Source organism: Periplaneta americana, chromosome 10, assembly GCF_040183065.1.
Source record: "Periplaneta americana isolate PAMFEO1 chromosome 10, P.americana_PAMFEO1_priV1, whole genome shotgun sequence".
In the NCBI taxonomy this organism is placed as follows: Eukaryota; Metazoa; Arthropoda; class Insecta; order Blattodea; family Blattidae; genus Periplaneta; species Periplaneta americana.
The window spans coordinates 85918573-85939641 of NC_091126.1; the positions used below are offsets into that span (position 1 = coordinate 85918573).

General features: G+C 36.3%; 1 protein-coding gene across 1 annotated transcript in view; it reads left to right on the forward strand.

The window, feature by feature from the left end:
* The window catches only part of LOC138707855 (uncharacterized), a 153200-nt gene extending 138359 nt beyond the window's left edge, over positions 1 to 14841 (forward strand). The window contains exons 20-22 of the mRNA XM_069837840.1: positions 3352 to 3510; positions 13579 to 13707; positions 14711 to 14841. Of these exons, the coding sequence (XP_069693941.1) occupies positions 3352 to 3510; positions 13579 to 13599 (180 nt within the window). The 3' untranslated portion in view covers positions 13600 to 13707; positions 14711 to 14841. The remainder of the gene's footprint in view (positions 1 to 3351; positions 3511 to 13578; positions 13708 to 14710) is intronic.
* The last annotated feature ends 6228 nt before the right edge of the window (positions 14842 to 21069 follow it).

Below are 21069 nucleotides of genomic sequence, written 5' to 3' on the forward strand. Positions count from 1 at the left end.
CTGACCTCCTGCGTAACAGGTAGGAGGTCTGACCACTCAGCCACGCAGGGGTTTTCCATGCATTTTGTCTTTGTACTTCTTAATAATCTCACTGCAACACTATTCTCCAATAGCTGAGTCACATAATGTACTGTGCATGTTTAGAAACAAGGGACTCTAGATTTAACAGTTTCTCATATCTGAACATTCATAATTGTTTAATGATCTCATTAATTTAAAGGCCACCTAGTTGAGACAGAACACATAAGCAACTATGTAACGAGTAAACTCTATCATTTTCTAAGGACCATTTCATTTTGACATTCCTACTTTGAGGTCACCTGGATTACCCTGATTCCCTTTTCCTCCTTAAGTCTTGGTTTTTCTGAACCGACGCATGCGAGATGTGAGATGCGAGGTGATAGAGAGTGAGTGGTTTCTATAGCTCCGAGATGCGAGGTCTGCGCACCTCGCAACTATGGAAACCTCTCACTATCTCTCGTGTAGTCCAGATTTGTACGAGGCGGGCCTCGCACCTCGCATCTCGCATGCGTCGGTTCAGAAAAACCAAGACTTTAAAGAGCATCTCTCTTAAATGTTTGCATAATCTCATTAACACACTACATTCTTTTCATTGTAATTTTACGTCTAGTTAGGCCTATAGGCCTATCTTTAGACTGGAAATTGTATGGTCAGTCACCTCGTTCATTTCTTCCCCTATCTGTTGTCCACGGCCGACGTATATACCTGTTAAGCCTTGGTTTTTCTGAACCCACGCATGCGATGTGCGAGGCGGGCCTCGCACAAATTCAGACTACACGTTAGGTAGTGAGTGGTTTCTATAGTTGTGAGATGCGCAGACCTCGCATCTCGCAGTCATAGAAACAGCTCACTATTTCTCGTGTAGTCCGGATTTGTGATAGGCGGGCCTCGCACCTCGCACGTCGCATGCGTCGGTTCAGAAAAACCAAGGCTTAAGTGGCTATTCAAAATATTTCGTTTATTTTATTAGTATTCATTTATAATTTCAGAAATAAACTCGTCACTTAACTTTTCACTGTGAGCATTTTTTTTATTATTACGCCATTTTATACAAAAATTAATCTTGTAGTTTCCATCGTTTATGTCCTTAGTTAAATGAAGCGGTTATACAAAGAAGGAACTAACTTGTCATTTTAAAATTGTACACGAGGAAAAAAGTTGAGTATCTTAACATCAAATACCGACATAAAATTAATTCTATAAAACCATATATTAGAGTAGTTTCAAGAAGATATATAATTTTATTTTTTCTGTGACTGTTTGAAAAGAGTTCAATTATACTTTGGAAATAACGGAATTGAGCCCTCCTTATAGAATATTACTGTTTTAGAAATAAAATTCCTATTAAATTCTTATTATTAATGTACTTTGAGCACAAAACAAATCTGGAGCTAATTCATAAAGTGAATTTAAACACATAAGCCGTCATACCACAATCTAGCATAACCACAGTCTAGTATATACAGTCACGAAGCTCAATACGTAGTAAATATGCATCCATAGATAGTTGCTAACCACTAGGATCGCTAATATCGCCTCATTACAGACAATCTGAAATAGTACCGGCACAATCTATTGATCCTAGCACCCCCACAACTCAAGCTTCGTGATTGTATATACTAGACTGTGGTCATACTAAGAAAACTGGAACTCCAAACTACAAAATGTACCATATTGTTAACTTAGTTAAATTAATGAAATAATGGTCTTATGAATCGAAACTGGCAGAAGTGTCCCAACTGCAAATGACTAACCGTTCTTCTAGAAACTGAAACAAGATATTGTTACAATAAGGTCGCAAAAGCAATAATTGGGCCATTCTTCTAACAACCGAGATATTCAATATGTTTTCTGCTGGGATTATAACTATGACTAGTGTCTTTTTCTACTGGCCTATTACGCCTTCTAAAGATGTAAAATAAAATAGAAAAAAGTTAATTATAAAAATTGCTCTTTGGGTCCCTTTTTTGAGTAGCCGCTTCAGTTATTAACGTGATGTGCACAAATCTTCCATAAATTTCTTTTACTTTCTTTACTTGATTGATTATATTCATCTCACAATATATATTACTTCACAGTACTGAAGTTACCTATTATTGGAGAAAAATTCATTCCGGAACCTGAAATCGAACCCAGGACCAATCATCGTTTGCGCGGTGAGCGCTCTTTCCATGTCAGCCATGCCGAAACCCGATTCATCAATGGTCTACCTGCATTTTAGACCTATAAGTCATGTATGCAGGAGCGCATAATTAAATTACTTTATGGTCATTTTCGACAACATTTTTTTAATCACTATTAACACAGATATATACAGAACTTTATATTCATATATAAGGACCTCACCGTCTTCAATAAATAATAAATGACCATATGTAACATGAAAGGGCGCTCAGCCAGCAAAAGCTGAGAGCCTGTGCCTGAACGATTTTTTCTCCAATAATGTATGATTACATATTATAGTCATTGATTATTCAATGAAGACAGCGAGATCCTCGTATATGAATATAAAATATATACTGATGTTAAATTATCCAATATATTAGTCTGCGAGTCGTGTAGTTGGTATAGCGCTGGCCTTCTATGCTCGAGGCTGCGGGTTCGATCCCGGCCGAGGTCGATGGCATTTAAGTGTGTTTAAATGCGACAGGCTCATGTCAGTAGATTTAATGGCATGTAAAAGAACTCCTGCAGGACAAAATTCCGGCACACCGGCGACGCTGATATAACCTCTGCAGTTGCGAGCGTTGTTAAATAAACCATAATTTACATTTTTTTTAGTCTGCGTTTTGTGTTGTATAATATATTGGAAATGAAGAGAGTTCATTTTTCCTAATGTGCCGATAAAATTTAGTTGTTGGTCGTTCACACAGTTCAACGCCGATGTATTTTTTATCTTAGTAGGTTATTTTACGACGCTTTATCAACATCTGAGGTTATTTAGCGTCTGAATGAAATGAAGGTGATAATGCCGGTGAAATGAGTCAGAGGTCCAGCACCGAAAGTTACCTAGCATTTGCTCATATTGGGTTGAGGGAAAACCCCGGAAAAAACCTAAACCAGGTAACTTGCCCCGACCGGGAATCGAACCCGGGGCACCTGGTTTCGCGGCCAGACGCGCAAGCCGTTACTCCACAGGTGTAGACACGTCGATGTAATAACTAAGTCCGAAATTCTAAATAAATATTTTCATATTCCAGAATTTAAGTGTCTCTTTGCGATTTAAGCCTAGTAACTTAAAAAAATAGATTTTAAAGATTGCAATTTTTTTAATATTCAAAGATACATACATACTAACATAATATTTCACGCTGGAATTTTTTGTTTCAGAATGAACGATGGAAAAAGAAAGGAATTTCACTTTCAGTAATGAAGTTCGATATCGAGTATCTCTTCAATTATCAGGCTCTGGTATCTATCTATGCTGTTGATGGATCAGTGGCTGTAAGTCATGGAGGAATAGAATGTGGGCAAGGAATTAATACCAAGGTAACAAACATCGTAAAAGAATTTGGAAAAACAGATAAAATAAATCCATCACATTCTTTTCTCGTTTGCTTAGTTTTTTCAAAGCCAGTAGCACACATACAATATTAGTCGATTATTTCCACAAAAGGGAGAGAGAAGAATGTTGAGAAATGAGAGAAATTTTTTGAAACTTTGTTTTCTATCCAATTAACTTATTCACTCTTTTCTACACATAAGTATGAAGTATTTCACTAGTGTCTGAACTGCATTATCCTGACTTCAAATTATCTCAGATTCATTGGGTGAGCGAGTGAGGGTCTCATGCAGCCGGTGGGCTGGTACACCTCATACTCATTCATTCCATAATTCGGAGTGCACAATAGGCTACAGTCGAGCCGACATCCTGAAGGGTCGTCCCTAACCCGCCCCTAGCTGCTGCTGCTCCTGCTACTACTACTTTTACTACTACACTGAACAACAAATTTTTACTTTTTGTATTTATTTATTTTTATTTTATTGGGTTATTTTACGACGCTGTATCAGCATCTAGGTTATTTAGCGGTGAAATGAGTCCGGGGTCCAGCACCGAAAATTACCCAGCATTTCCTCGTATTGGGTTGAGGGAAAACCCCGGAAAAAACCTCAACCAGGTAACTTGTCCCAACCGGGATTCGAACCCGGGCCACCTGGTTTCGTAGCCAGACGCGCTGACCGTTACTCCACAGGTGTGGACACTTTTTGTCTTGCTCCGAAATAAAAATAGGTGAATATTACTAATATGTGTGCCCTAAATCTGAATTTAAAATATATATTTCCCCATCACGTACCACTTTCTGGGGAAAATGAATTGAATTTGTCATTAAAAAAACGTATTTGTTTTTAATTTTACACTGCTACTGTTAAAATTACAACACACTAGGGATTCAAAATTCCTCATAATACTTCAAAAATGTGTACTTGATACAAAAATGATGTTACATGGTTTAAAACAAAAAAAAAACAAATATATTTCATGCATATAATAGAAAAATCTCGGAATTTGAACTTACATTTAAAATAATTTTTAGGATAACTCCTGTGCATAACTAGACCCGGGACTGTACTTTACAAGGAACCAACAATTGTCTGCAAGCATGCTGGATGATGATCTTCCTTTATATCGCCTTTCCATTTCAGATATTTTTTGAAGAAATCTTTCCCCATGCTCGTCGCTTATCGCTCCGAAGTTAGGAGGAAAGAAATCCAAATGAAAATGTAAAAAGTGTATTTTGAGAGAAATATTACATTCCATTTTGTCATATGCACTTAACATGGTTCCTACAACAATTTCTATGTAGCTAGTTCTCAGCCCTAGAATTTCTAAGGAAATTTGAGCAAACGTCTTGAAAGCGCGCCATACCATTCTTTCTGTAACGGAAAGTTTTTCCTCAAACAAAAGGGCAGCCATAACTTTGTGAATTTGTGGACCGATGACAATGCCCTCTTTTAATTTGCCTTCACTCAAACTGATAAACGTTTCTTTAAATACTGGAAACCACACCCTTGTTTGTTCATTGAGTAGACCTCACTTTGAACTGTTATGAAATTTACTTAATAGAAGGCACCAATATTTATTTAGTTATTTATTTATTTATTTATTTATTTATTTATTTATTTATTTATTTATTTATTTATTTATTTATTTATTTAAAGTACAAAAGAACATGCCAAAAACCATAAGAAAACGGAAACGGAAATAAGTCATAATCTCACAAAATGCATTTGCTTTTGTTTTGGTTTACACCCCCAACCCGCCCCAGATTTTTCCTGTGGGGGCGCTTATCGAAAAGTGAAATCATAGTATATCTTAAAAACCTTACGTGATACGAAGAAAAGAGATGCATTTTCGGATTCAGCTCACATCAAACCTTAAGGGACACATTGTTTTAAGTCGGAGCAAAATTCTTGTTATTCAGTGTAATTCTTTACACCAGGGGTTCTCAAACTTTTGAATATTATGAGCACTGTCCACACGCGATACTAAGTAAGCGAGCACCATGAAATCGAGTAGGTTTAATAGCACTATATTAACATATAAATGAAATAAATAAACAACATTTTAAAACACTCACCAGGGTAATGATATCCTTGAATTTGAATTTGAATTGAATTGCAAGAGGAGAAGTTGGAAGAGAAATTTAAAAGGTACACAAAACGCGCCCTTGCAAAGGGTTCGGGCTGAACGAAACTGAATATGTGAGCTCCAAGCCTCTTGGCCACTTGTCTCACTCCGGATTACGCTGATCCACTGAAGGAGCTCTAGAAAATTTTGAACGGGAAACGCCGAAAATGGATATAACCTCTTAGGTACCATATAAGCGAGGGGAGGGGAATGTGATTAAAGTGATCACAGGATAGGACGAAAAGGAAATGGCGGTAGGTGTAAGTCTGCACATTGACAGGAACTCTGTCATTTCGCAGTGCAGGTGGAGTCGAATGTCACTCAGAATTTTAGTAATGTCCAAAGGGAAACAGTCATGCAGATGTGAATCAGTTAATCATGATCGTGGTTTATTCCTGAGATATTTCATAAGTGAGACAAATTTTTCGCGTATCTTAGTTGTCCCTAACATAGCCAGACATTTGGAAGAAACACTCTACATTATTTGGAGTCTTTTTGTATCTTCTGCCCCCCTCCAAAGGCTATAAATTTATCAACAGTAATCTCACTAGACGTTTTGATTTATCTAGAGAAAATCAAAACTCGAGTGGGATTTAATTGACTATTACACGATTAGAAGAAAATATATAAAGATTAGAAGTAACGAAGTACTCCAATACAATAAAATATTAATTGACTTACGAAAATACAACTGTCTTCAAATGTATTATTGTACCATCTCAGCATTACAAATATTACGCTAGATGCATGCTAGATGGCAGTAGTGAGCAATGCCCTCTCGTCGAGAAGTTTTCGATCTATTATACACGATGGCAATGTTACTAGTCAAGAAGGCTTTGTTGATTCAGTTTCATTTTTATTAAAATGCAACATTCCACTTCAATTATCCGAATACTAGTAATCAACGTCACTTGACAGATGACTTTCAATAAATCTTAATATTAAACAATCTCTGATACGTGACTATCCATAATATCATATAGCAGAAGCTACAACATAACCTAACTAATATACACAAGTGTTAGAAAAGTTTTAATTAACGACGATGACATAAAAAATAAACATGAATAATTTTAAAAGGAATAATTATTGAATGTACAATTTTCAAATTTGAATGTGGTTGGTGGTTCAATTGATGTTATATTGGACGTGTGCGTAATAGAAGTGGAACTCGTTGATTTAGGCCTACATGGTGTATTCAACTTATTCAGAATTTCCGAATGAATAATTTTAAAAGGAATAATTATTGAATGTACAATTTTCAAATTTGAATGTGGTTGGTGGTTCAATTGATGTTATATTGGACGTGTGCGTAATAGAAGTGGAACTCGTTGATTTAGGCCTACATGGTGTATTCAACTTGTTCAGGATTTCCAAATGGTGCTCTTCATTTATTTGTAAATCGGATTTCAGAAGATACATAGGTATGATCAGTGATTTTTATTAATTCTTGTTCTTGAATGCCAATGCGAGTCATATTTGAAACCGCTGTGCATCGACTGGAGTGGTTTGTAATTATATATATATATATATTGACGTCCAGACCAGCGCAGTTTCAAATGTTGGCAAACAAAGAAACAAATGCTAGGGACGCGATAAAATTAAACAAATGCTAGGGACGCGATAAAATTGTGCGATAAGCAGCCATGATTGGTTGAAATATGTCTCCTTTCGTACCGTTTTATTGGTCAAAAGTAGTATGACGTAGTAAGAGTGTAATAGTCATTTTAAAACAAATATTTAAGCGCTAAGGAGGGCTGGAGATATATTCAATTGAAGCTCCTCACGAGCAGCCATAGCATTCTCTTGAATAATCTTGATTCGTCAGATTAAGTCCACATTGGATTGGAAGGAGTTATACACCATGAAATACGGGGAGGCCTATTAGATCGTTAAAATAGTTTAATGGATGGATAGGAATATTAAGTTATTTGTTTCGGCTATACAATAAAGTTTGACTGGAAGCAAGTAAAGCGATAGGTTTGGAAGTAAATCCCGAAAAGACAAAGTATATGATTATGTCTCGTGACGAGAATATTGTACGAAATGGAAATATAAAAATTGGAAAATTATCTTTTGAAGAGGTGGAGAAGTTCAAATATCTGGGAGCAACAGTAACAAATATAAATGATAGTCGGGAGGAAATTAAACACAGAATAAATATGGGAAATGCCTGTTATTATTCGGTTGAGAAACTTTTATCATCCAGTCTGCTGTCAAAAATCTGAAAGTTAGAATTTATAAAACAGTTATATTACCGGTTGTTCTGTATGGTTGTGAAACTTGGATTCTCACTTTGAGAGAGGAACAGAGATTAAGGGTGTTTGAGAATAAGGTGCTTAGGAAAATATTTGGGGTTAAGAGGAATGAAGTCACAGGAGAATGGAGAAAGTTACACATCACAGAACTGCACGCATTGTATTCTTCACGTGACATAATTAGGAACATTAAATCCATACATTTGAGATGGGCAGGGCATGTAGCACATATGGGCGAATCCAGAAATGCATATAGAGTGTTAGTTGGGAGGCCGGAGGGAAAAAGACTTTTAGGGAGGCCGAGACGTAGATGGGAAGATAATATTAAAATGGATTTGAGGGAGGTGGGATATAATGATAGAGAATGGATTAATCTTGCTCAGGATAGGGACCAATGGCGGGCTTATGTGAGGGCGGCAATAAACCTCCGGGTTTCTTAAAAGCCAGTAAGTAAGTAAGTAAGTAAAATAAAGTTTGAATTTAAAAAAGGACCTCAGGAGCTCTCGTGCTCGCGAGCACATTTTGACTCGCATAACGAGAACATTAAATATCATTGTGCTCGCGAGCACCAGGTTGAGAACGCCCGATATACACTTTTCTTTACCTTTTTAATAAATGCAATAACATTATTTCACAACAAAATTATATTATAAGTAGGGCTAAGAATCGTATGCCGTTATATTGCGATTCATGCGCCTCTGACTTTAGATACCAGTACTTAATTGCGTTGGGGTGGGGGATTTCAGTTGTTTCGTTCAGCAGTGAACTTTAGTTGATCGGTTATATCACGACCGAATACTGCTATTCGTAACAGGCAACATTCAACGTCTTGTAAAGAAGAATAATAGCAAGATGCCGAGGACGAAATCTGTGACTTAATTTCAAATGAGTAAATTTGTAATAATGATACAGATTTTGAGATAAATAATGCGTGTGTAAAATATTTCAAATATTCCCTCATTTCTGCAGAAGTGGAACGAAGTTCTCTAGATATAAGGCTGTGTTTTCTAGCAACAGGCAATCATTCTCCTATGAAAATTTGAAAGTGTGGTTTGTTATTCACTGCAACAATATTATAAAATGAAAAATTATGTAAATCAAAAACGTAATACACCATCATATTAATATAGTGAAATAATAAAGCTGATACTTGTCAATGTTATATTAGGTGTATTTTCTACAGGCAGAAAATAAAATGTCTTTAAAATAGTGAAATTTTCCTTTAATAAAGAAAATGTCTTTAAATTTTCCTTTTGCAGATAGTTGTGTTTCGAAGTGAAAGGAGTGGTTTTCAACCACCCAAATGCTAAGGACTAACAGATTACTTACCGTGATGTTAAGCATGAGTTCAAACGAACGAAAGATAACACTAGTCTACAAATTTTAACTTTGAAAATTGTGCCGAAATGAAACATTGTTACTATCCACATATTTGCCATGCTGAATCCAAAAATGGAACCCATTTTTCAGCAGCACCCTCAGATTTTCAGTTATTACCCTTATTACACTTCTGAAAAGTTCGATACTAACTAAGCAGTTCCACATTTTTAATATCTAATGCAGAATGCACAAACATAGTCTTCCACTATTATAGTGGTGTTAGTACTAAAAATAAACTATCCTTCATGTTATAATGATGTAAATGGCTATTTACATTTATGTAGTGGAAGGCAGGCATCACTTTAAAACACTTTTTTGTGTATGTTGTAGTATTCTCTCTTTGTATGAACCAGCAGTAATCACTCATCATAGATGGAGCTCATCTCCCTTTATAACGCTGTTCCATCTGTAAAATGTCTTGATGAAAGCGTTCCCTTTGTTTGTCACGCACTGCGCCCAAGTTTTTAGGAAAGAAATCTAAATGAGAATGTAGGAAGTGAATTTGACAGACATCCTGTATCCAAAATTCTTATAATTTTGAAAAAGATTCTGAACTAGTTCGTCATGATTTTCTTCCTTCTTGTTGCCGAGGGACCCATTCAAATACTTTTAAATTAGTCCCCTGCTGCACGTTCGTTTGGAGTTAATTTTTTTCTAAAAAAAAAATTGGTCACCCATCACTTTTTTAATCTGAGGTCCAATGAATATTCCTTCTTTTCATTTTGTATCACTCAAACTAGGGAATATTCTTCTTAGATATTTCAGACCTTCGCCTGTTGTGTCCATACCTTTCATAAAGTTCTTCATGAGCCCTAATTTAATGCGTAAAGGATGGAGATATATTTTTTGTGGGTCCACTAAAGGCTTAAATTTTACATTATGTTTTCCAGGAGTGAAATCTTCTCTTCTTGGCCATTCCTTGACTGTATAGTGATGTTGAGTATCTCGGCTGTCCCAACGGTACAGGAAAAAGGATATTTAGTGAATCCACTCTTTATTCCATGTAGAAGACTTTAAGATCCCGCAAATATGCCAACAATGGTTTTCATACTTTAATGGCTTCAAGAATACGATACATGTTTTTGTACTGTATGTTTCTTTCATTGCTGCGCTGTATGCTACAGATATGGAGGGAAATTTATTGCAATTGAGTAACAAAATGGCTTTCAGACTAATTTTAGAAGCATCTATAAATAAGCGCCACTCTTCAGCATTATGTCCAATACCTAGTTTTAACATCAGCCCATTTACATCGCTGCATGTACAAACTCCAGAATCTGTAACTATGAAAAATGGTAATAGGTCCTTATTTCTGTTTCTAAATACTGAAACATTAGCATATTTATCCAGCACCTTCCATTCCTGAAGACGAGATCCTAGAAGCTCAGTCAGCTGTTTAGTTAAGTACAAATCACGTATACCAATCATTGAGTTCTACCTATGTTATTAAATGTGGCTTTTCTTCTCTCTCTTCATCTGGGATGTAGACGTCATCCCTTGGTGTAGAGGGCTGCACATCATCAGATGACGTTATGTCAGATTCCGATTCTTCTTGGTATGTAGAAGGTGGAATGGGAACAGGTAAATTTTCTCCGTGAGGTATTGGTCTTATAGCTGACGGGAGATTAGGATACTGAATGAGTCTCTTATTTTTTTAAGAAAATCCAGTAACAGTGAGTAAGCAGAAATAACAATCATCTTAGTGGTTTTTTTGCTCACACCATACCATTGGTTCGGAAAGTTTTTAAAACTACGCCTTTACTTCTTCATTTCATTTCACACAGAACAGCTCAACTACTAACAAAACCTCTACACTCGAGCTAAACAAAGTACAGACTGTCTCTGTTTTCATTACCAGGTACCCTATAAGTCTATCTTATCTTTCAAGTATCAACAAACCATGATTCAGATGTGTCAAGTGAAGAGGGACTTGGCATAATGGATAGAAACCAAAGAAGCGCTGCTACATATATACTAGGTATTGAAAAATGTGTATAAATTCTATATTTACAACATTAAATTATTGAAATTTATGTCATGTGTACCTTGTTAAATGGGAATACGTATGCATATATCAAAATTAAACGTAGGCACCTGTGGCTTCCACCAATTTCCTCAAGCGGCCGGTAATGGAATCCACAGTCTTCTGGAGGAAGTTGCGTGGGGCATTGGTGATAATGCCCCGAATCCGTGATCCCAATTCTTTGTTGTCTCTGGACAGATTATGGCATTCCTTCCTTTCTCCATATGGCACCATCTCGAACGAAAACAACGGAAATCCACACTTCATAGAGAGCAGCAATCTGCGCACTCTCGCGAACACATAGGTGATCGACCATCTTTGCTATTGTTGCGCGAACTGCCCCTCACGGCCATCATCTATACTACGGACGAACAAAAGTTCAAATTCTATTTAATGATTTATATATATACACACAATTTTCATTATGGTTCCATCGATATTAAAAATTCTACAGCCAATTAATAATACCTAGTTACTTCCCGCCCGCACTGTATTTATGGCTATTCATAAAATATAACATTGTTGCAGTGCTCAGAAACCTGACGTGATGGGCAAAATCTGATTACATATTCGTAATCAGCGCATCAGACTTGGTAATAATCAGCATTCTGTTTGTCGGCACAAAAAATGTTGTAGACTAGTGTAATCCGTTAACTCACCCCAACTCTTAGACGTACTCAAAGTTAGAGGCGCACGAAGCGCACTGGTAGAATAACGGCATATATTTCTCAGCCCTAGTTATAAGCTTATATGCAATTTTGAATACTAACCAAAAGTTACTTTTAATTTGCAATACCAAATGAATAATTTAAAAATAACTGCGTCCACGTACAAAACTTCTCAAACTGCTGGAGTATACGATCAGTGACATTATAATAGCAATGCTGTTATGCGAAAATAAACATTTCGCCAGAATCGCTTCTTCGATTTCTCTGACACTAGTCTTTACGTCTCGTAAAATGTTATTTGAAGAAGCAAGTTTAAGCATAGCGCGCTTACCATAATCGAACAGCTTGGGCCTTATTCTTGGATTTGCTAGGTTCATCAACTACATATAAATGGTTTACCTATTTGTAGGCCTACATATGTGCTGCTAAAAATCGTAATACTTTTCGCTGGAAATTTCAGAATCTTTTCCCTTTCCCTTTATGCCCAACGGCTGAACTATACTATGTCAACAGTAGCTAGAAATAATGATCTTTTACATACTACATTACTGAAATTGACGTATAATGACAACTTTCTTAGCTTCACAATTCCTTAAATTATTAAATGTAGGTATCCGAAGAATCTAGCAAACATTCTAATGGGGGCAGATAAAAAAGTCTTTTTTTTTCTTTCACCATGTTAATAATATCAAAAGAAGTGCTTATACAAATTTTGGCCACTCGAACGCAATTACGAGGGTCGTAAAAAATAAGTTCGCCAGGGGCCGTTAACAGAAAGAAAACACAATTCCATTCGAAAAATTTATTGGAACAGACACAGCAATTGTTGAGCTATTTTTCAACATCTTCCCCACCGGAATTGAAACATTTGTCATATCATGGAATTGACAGAGAGTTGCAGATGGCTGTCAAACGCTGGTTCCGATCCCAGGCGGCTGACTTCTACGAAACAAGGATACAAAAATTGATCGCATGGTATGACAAATGTCTTAATTCCAGTGGGGAATATGTTGACAAATAGCGCAACAATTGCTGTATCTGTTTCAATAAATCTTTCCATGCAATTGTGCTTTTTTTTTTCTATAAAGGGTCCTAGGGAAAATCACTTTCTGGACGGCCTCGTAATTGCGATCCAGTGGCCAAAATTTGTATAAACACTTTTTTTTGACTTTATTAACATGGTGGAAGAAAAAAATTAACTTTTTTATCTGTCCCCATCAGAATGTTTGCTTGTGAGTTGCGTTTATATTTAGACTCAATAAATTGAACAGAGTATAATCCAGCTCTTGGGCATAAAGGGGAAGAAAATGGAAAAGGAGATACCTCCGTCCATGTCCTTTTCGATCACACAGTAAGGCCCTGTACTTCAGTGGTAGATTTTAGGAGACCATCGATAGCCAAAAGCTATGATGCCTCCCTTATACAATCCGTCACTCAGCAATACATCATGTCTTTCTGCCTACTCATGTCGATCCGAAACATAACTGTAACGTTAGAAGTAGAAGTATTCATAATACTAGTGTAGCATACGCCAAGAAGATCTTAGTCGAACCTATCTGGAGACGCTGGAAACTACCCTACACTATTTTATGATTTCAGGTTGCTCAGGTCGTTGCTTAAACTCTGGAAATACCACTACATCTCGTCAGCATCAAACCCACCAACAACCTAACTTCTCCAAACAGTGCAAATACTGCTACCTCCACTACCAGTGAACTCTGTGCATATGTACGTATAAGCAAACAAAAACGCACCCGATTCATTTGTCTCAGCTACTATCAGGTCTTTTTAATGTGTCATTTATAATGAGTATAAGAAAAGTTATTTACAGCAAACTAAGAGAGTAAAAGGGCTTAGCAAACTAATTATTTTGAGATCAAGGAGAAGTAGATGCTTCATTACGTTGCTAAATTCATCATGTCTCCTTTGAATTTGCATTTCTGAAACTTCTTTATGGTTAGTACGTGACATTTCATCAGTTTAATTTTCTTCTGTGATGCCATAAAGGACGAAATTTACGGCATGCCAGTCTGAGGATGAGGATAACAACGTTAGTGTAGTAACCGCGTCCATTTATTATACAAGCGACATCAGAGGGATTGCGTTTCTTTCATGGTTAATTACGGCATTGTTGAGGCTGTCTTATAATACTGCACTGTCTATTTTTTACTGCTTCAATCAAAAGAAAGCGGCGGCAGTTCTGTACCAATAATTTTTCAGCATTAACAAATGGCATGTATTTGTCACCTCCGCGTGGATAAGTTACTATCAGTGCAGAAAAAAAACTTATCAAACACTAAGAAAGCCGTTTGTCTAATAAAAGAACGTAAAGACAACATATCGCATTGTAGCTGCAGAAGAAAATGATCTATACCACTTCTGACATATTTCAGAAAAGTATCAGTCCTTGTTCCTTCGTATGACTTACCGTAATGTTAAATGGCCCAATTCTGAATATTAGGCCTATTAAATATATTAAACACATATATTCTCTAAAATAAATTTGTTTGTTTCGATTTTATTATTGAGTTTGGTATTCTCATTTACTTTCAAATTCTTTTCAAATAGTTCTTTTTTTTCGCATTCTGTATATATCAAATCTTCCTAAAAAATTTATATTCTTAATTGTCTTTCCCCTATCAGAAATCTGACCAAATGTAAAGAAATAGTTTACATTTCTATCACCTATTAAATTTTTTTAATATTTCTCAACGTTCCGTTTACATTTCAGGCTGCAATGGTATGTTGTAAGGAACTTCTGAAGCGCATGGAACCTGCGAAAAAAGGCTTGAAAAATCCGTCATGGGTAGAATGGGTAAAAGCTGCAAAGGAGCAAAATATCGACTTGTGTGCCTCTCATATGTAAGTAAGATAAACAGGACGATTCAAGCCAACACTAATAACTAGACTTCGTTGAATTGCCACACTCAGCATGCAATCAGGTTGCCGATGTACGGTAATATAGAGGAGGTGAGCGACCGCCCGGTCGTGTAGTATAAGCAGTTCATGTTAAGAATTGTGACCGGTCCAAATAGATATAGCAGCTACAGCTAATGTATACCTATGTAAGCACTTATTTTTGCATTACTGTGGTTGGAATAGTCAAAGCTTAACATTTGTTCAATGCAGACAAGAATTCAACCAAACATACTACAATGAGAGTGTTGCTGTTCCAAACAATTGCCCCTGGAATATCCTTACCCCCGCAGCCAGTCTTGACCCATTGGGGAACGTGGTTGGATGCTGTTAATTATGCAAAATATTACGGCAAAATAATGGAGGTAATTGATGCATTGGATAGCACAGACAGTTCCGCTGTTGCAGCTGTAAAATCATTGCTTTCTGAACAGTTATTGGAAGATATTCTGTTCATTTATTCTAATTTTAAAATCGTGTCCAAAAGCATCACCCTGTTAGAATCGTCTAATCTACAACTCTCAGAAGCCCTTAATATAGTGTATAAAGTATCACAAACCGTTATCCAAAATAACAATTCACTAATTTCAGGAAAAGTGAAATGTAAATTGAGAATCATTATTGCTAAAAATTCTGCCTATTCACAACTTCGTATTATAAATGATGTACTATCAGGTCACGACAAGATGTCTGAAGTTGGTGTACTAAAAAGTAGTGACTTTCCGTTCTTCAAATATGTACGTATTACATCGAGTGTTGTTGAACGTACATTTTCCCAATATAAAAACTGTTTAAGTGGCCATCGAAGGAGGTTACTTTGCAGTCGCTCAAAATGTACATAACTCTTCACTGCAATGCACATATTCAAGGACGATGTAAGTATATTACATTAAATTTTAAGAGTTAATATATCTCACTACAAAATAATTGTGTATTTACATGTTTAGACGTTTCCTACTTCAGTGATTATTCATTATATTTCTTGAATGCAGGATCAGGTTTTATTGTAACCGCAGTATACTGCTCAGTGTTTACATCAGAGGCATACTCCATCCGCTGCACGTCCCCTTCTCATACAGTCTATACCGCGTGTGTAGTAAACCTTATGATTCTCGTGGCAATTCCACGAAGTCTACTAATATTGATATTATTTATTAATAGTTCAAAAGTACATAAACTTAATCTTAAAACTGATACATTCACAAATAATGATAATACACAATATTTACACAATTTAAAAACAAATTTTCTATCATATAATTACTCAACTTATGTTGGTTTAACTTACACTTACTTCTGGTTTTAGTGCAAGTTTTCACCCTATCGCATTTATTTTTTACACATTCAAAACTTGTTTACATGCTAAGATAGAAGTTCTCATTTTTTTTCTATAATAAACAAGTGTATATAAATCGTCCTTGCTGCTATATTCATCTAATTATCTTTTACCGCAGTCATATTTATATTTAAATTTCAGTTCCTCGTTTACACAATACTTAACTATTTCATGTAATAAATATCGCATAGAGGTTAGCAGATGCAGACAATATGTGAACAAACAGAATAGCTGAATCAGAACATTCTATGTGAATATGTAGGGCAGTGTCTAACCTCGTGCTTACGCTTGTCAGCAAAATCCTCGACGTAACCTTATTACAGCTGTCAGCTTACTTGTTTAAACACATTATTTGTCAAACTAATTACATGATAACATAAATTCCACTTTAATCAATTCAATCGCATGCACTCATTTACATTCATTGCTATTATGTTTCTAATACATTTATAACTTAGTACCATCCTGTCAAATTAAAGAATAATATTTACCAATTTATAACGTCTTAATCTTTTTATCACTTTTATCATCTATAATAATTTACACCGTTATTACTTAATAAATTCATAAAAGTATTATTTTCAATTTTATTTAATAAAACTTCGACACTAATAAATCTTATTTATTTTTTTTTAAATATGTCTACCATTCTTACTTAATTAATTATTAATTTTTCTAATAGCAGGAAAGTTTATTCGTTGTTGCTGCCTATCTCTTAACGAGTAAATTATTTCATTAACTATATCCTTATTCGAATTAGATTGTTCATATCTATTTCTATTAAAGTTCCTATATGTCATTTTACCTCTGAGCAAATGATCGTCACCTGCATCGACCTCATCGTTTGATCCAGCAACGCTTCTCCTTACAGTAGACGTTTCACTTCCTCTCAAGCACCACGAACTTCCACCAGACTGTGTCACCAGATCTTCACTTGCGCTGACCTCATTAGTTGCTCCAAAACCGCTCCTTCTTGCTATACATCCACTCGAGCTCCTCGGACTACCCTCCCTGTTAGCCTGTGGTACACTTCCCCTAACAGCATCCTCTCTAGCTCCTGTAACTTCTTCCAAACTAGGTTTTCCTTCTCCACTCTTGTTTCGTCTGTCGGGATTTCTGTTAACATCGTTCTCAGTTTTATCTAAGTAGCTTATTAACTCCTTCGCTCCTGTAAGCCCATCCATTCTCCAATTTGTTCTTTCAGATTGCTGAAGCCTATCAGTAGCATTACTTATCTGCTCGGTTCTCTCTACGCTTCTAGATTTTCTACTTCGTGACCCACTTCTTCTTCTGTTTGCGTTATGTGGAGAGGATGATCTATTTCTATCTGTCGCCATTTTCGTATTTCTATTATTTTTGCAGCTGCTCAATACATCCTCAATATTTTTATCTTTGAGGAATTCTAGGTCGACTATATTCCCATTTATCTTTATTTTATCATTCACTAAGCTTGCTTTAAAGCCTTTAAAGCGGGCTTCTTTTAATAATGGTACTAATTTCTTTCGTTTCTCTCTTATTTCTTTCGAGAAGTCATTCTCGATGTAAATCTTAGATCCTTTAAGTTGATTCGTGTTAGCCATAATGTGTTCTTTGATGAAATAACTGTTTAATTTCACAACAATTGGTCTATTCTTTCCTCTCCCAACTCTATAAGCATTATTTATTGCGCTTACGTCCAAGTTAAGTCTGAAAAATTTAGTTAATAAGTCTAACACAACGAAACAAGTGTCACTTCCTTTTTCATAATTTTCCTCTTCCACACCATAGAAAACAATGTTATTTCTTCTGCTTTCAATTTCCCATCTTTTCACTATTGCTTTTAACACCACTTCATTATACCTATTAACTAGTGTATCTAAGTCATTTGAAACTTTATTTAGTAGAACACTTGCTTTCTGTCTGTCTTCTCTCGTTTCTTTCATATAGTTTATCCATTCTCTTTGAAACACTTCATCACTGTTATCTCTTCCTTCCCTAGAGCCAGGCCCAGGGTTTAACTCCACATTTCCAATAATTAAGAGGATTGATAAAACAGCCGCGGTCAGAAATATACTGAAACTATCACTACAGCATTTTCACATTTTGTATGCCTGTGGTAATGCCCTGCATTATAGCCTCCGATCCGCGCTCTGTAGGAAACTAGATCGTCACCCATAACTTCTTCCACACGCTAACCTACTTATAGACACTGTTTACCACACGACCGCTCTCTACGACTGCACTTTGTGAACTGAAGTCTACTAATAACACATTGTATGTTATGCTGGACGGCAAACTGATCCATGTCCGGAAACGCATTATTTGGGTGCTGTGGGGAGTCAAAGTTTCTTCGGATTGATCTAATAGTTATGCAACCCATTAGCCATCAGCGTAAGGGGGATGGGACCTTTGTGGGGTAATGATCAGTAATGAAACGAGCGGGCCCGGGTTCAAATCCTAGTTGAGACAAATTACCAGGTTGAGTTGTGTTCCGGGGTTTTCCCTCAACCAATTGAAGCAGTATTGGACTCCGGACTCATTTCGCCAACATTAATTCACATATCATCATCATCCCTACAATAGCCCGGGTTAATTTGGACGGCGAGATGCAACAACAGTCTAAGCCAGGGCTGGGCAGCAAGAGCGGATTCTACTCTCTCACGGGGAGTCATATGATTTCTCTTCATCCCCTTTCTTCCCCGCCGAACACCGCGCAGCGTTGATTCAGTTATAGATGAATATTAAGCGTCCCCGTTTAGAGTCTAATTCCACTCCTGATCCCCAGGCCTGGTCTAAGCGCCACTTTTTTCAAAATTAAGATTTTGATTCCACCTGTCGTACTGGAGGATAAACTAAGCGTACACACTTTTGTTGCACTTCCTTGAAATATACGTTTATTATTTTTAAAAAATGTATGCACCATTTCTCGACTCCGAGATTGCAAATTTAGCGTAAAACGGCTATGCGCCTATATCTTTATAAATTCTGAACGTAGTTCTGCAACAAGCAGCTAAGCGGTATGTTTCTGGCGCTTACATGTTTATGTATCTCTGACATAGGCTGCTTTCAATTATAGAGTTCATAACTTGGATAAGGTCGTATAGAGGACCGTCAATGATGCTTCGTTAATATTATAAGTATTGAAGTGTAGTGACTAGAGTCGTGCGTAACCGGTTACGAAAGATATAAAATATATATTGATACTGAACGCCAGGCTCTATAGACACTATGCGAAACTTTTGCGACTTGCAGAGTGGGCCTATGTTCGGTTTAACGAATGTCCTAGTCTCACTCGGGTGGAAGACTCTGGATCATGAAAGACAATAATATTGAGCCATCCAGGCGTTCCAAGAATCGTTACAAGGACACGATTATCATCGTGTACCTTTCAATTGTTATTTTCTCCTCTCTCCTTATTGATTGAAGCAAGCATCATGAAGCTACAATCATTAGACTTGAGAGTGCTTTTATTTTTGTTGATAACTTTTTATCTCCTTAAAAATGATTTATTAGAGAAATAATAATACATCCACTTAGAATAATTAAAAGACATAGGCTATATTAACTACTCTTTCAGAGGTAGCCTCTGTATTTTGAGTTTAAAGTATGGACGTTACAATAGTAAGTGTGTACATATTTGCTCTTCTATTTTGTAAGTAATTGTAATTTATTTTATTCTTGCATTTGTTTACATATCAGATTTCATATATGCATTACGCTTATTTCCTTTGTTGTTACCGGTGTCCATTAGTTGATTTATATATTAGTTATGAAGATAAATGTACCAAAGTGTCCAATCAATTATAATCCTATTTCAAACTAACTTACTTATGGCTTTTAAGAAACCCGCAAGTTCATTGCCGCCACCACATAAGCCCGCCATCGGTCCCTATCCTGTGCAAGATTAATCCAGTCTCTATCATCATATTCCACCTCCCTCAAATCCATTTTAATGTTATCCTCCCATCTAAGCCTCAGCCTCCTCAAAGGTTTTCCCTCCGGCCTCCCTCTGGATTTAATGTTCCTAATTATGTCAGGTGAAGAATACAATGCGTGCAGTTCTGCGTTGTGTAACTTTCTCCATTCTCCTGTAACTTCATCCCTCTTAGCCCCAAATATTTTCCTAAGAATTTCAAGCTAACACTTTTTTAATTAGGAAAAGTAAATTTCCTTCAGTTGTTACTCAATTTGCGTAGTTACAAAATGTCGTCAGAATTCCTGTATGATGAATTGCGCTTTGTATTCTATCCTGTATATCTGTGGTTCTGTCTAGCCAGGGTCAACCGCTTCAAGGCCGGATATTCGAAAGAATGTCCAACATCGCCGGTTGATGTGCGACCGGTCGAATAAAAACCGGTTCTAAGTGCTGTTCTGCAGCACTCTGGTAGTGACTGCAGTACAAATTTCTAAATTAATAATGACAAGCACAGCACAGAATGTTAGTACTGAGCAACATTACTTTTCTCAGAGTTCTTTTTAAAGCAATTTTTATTACTGCACAAATCGGCATCAAAATTCTAAAATACTGTTGGATGTTACGAGTTAATTTCTTACATCAATTTTGCATAATTGTGCTACAATTGTTTACATTACTTGTACTTTTCTGTTTAATGTAACTGTGTGTAATTTATATGGTAATGCAAATTTCCATGAATACTTGACTATTGCTTTTACTTGGTATCTGTTGTCTTTTAACTTTTATTACTGCACAAATTGTGTATGACTGCACACTAAAAAACTCTAACTTTTCCGTTACGTGAGGCACAGAATATGCATTGGGCTCTACTTTGTTTACCAGGAGGGCAGAGTAGAATAGGAAATATGCACTGTGACCTGTGCTACCTTACCGTAATCGTTAA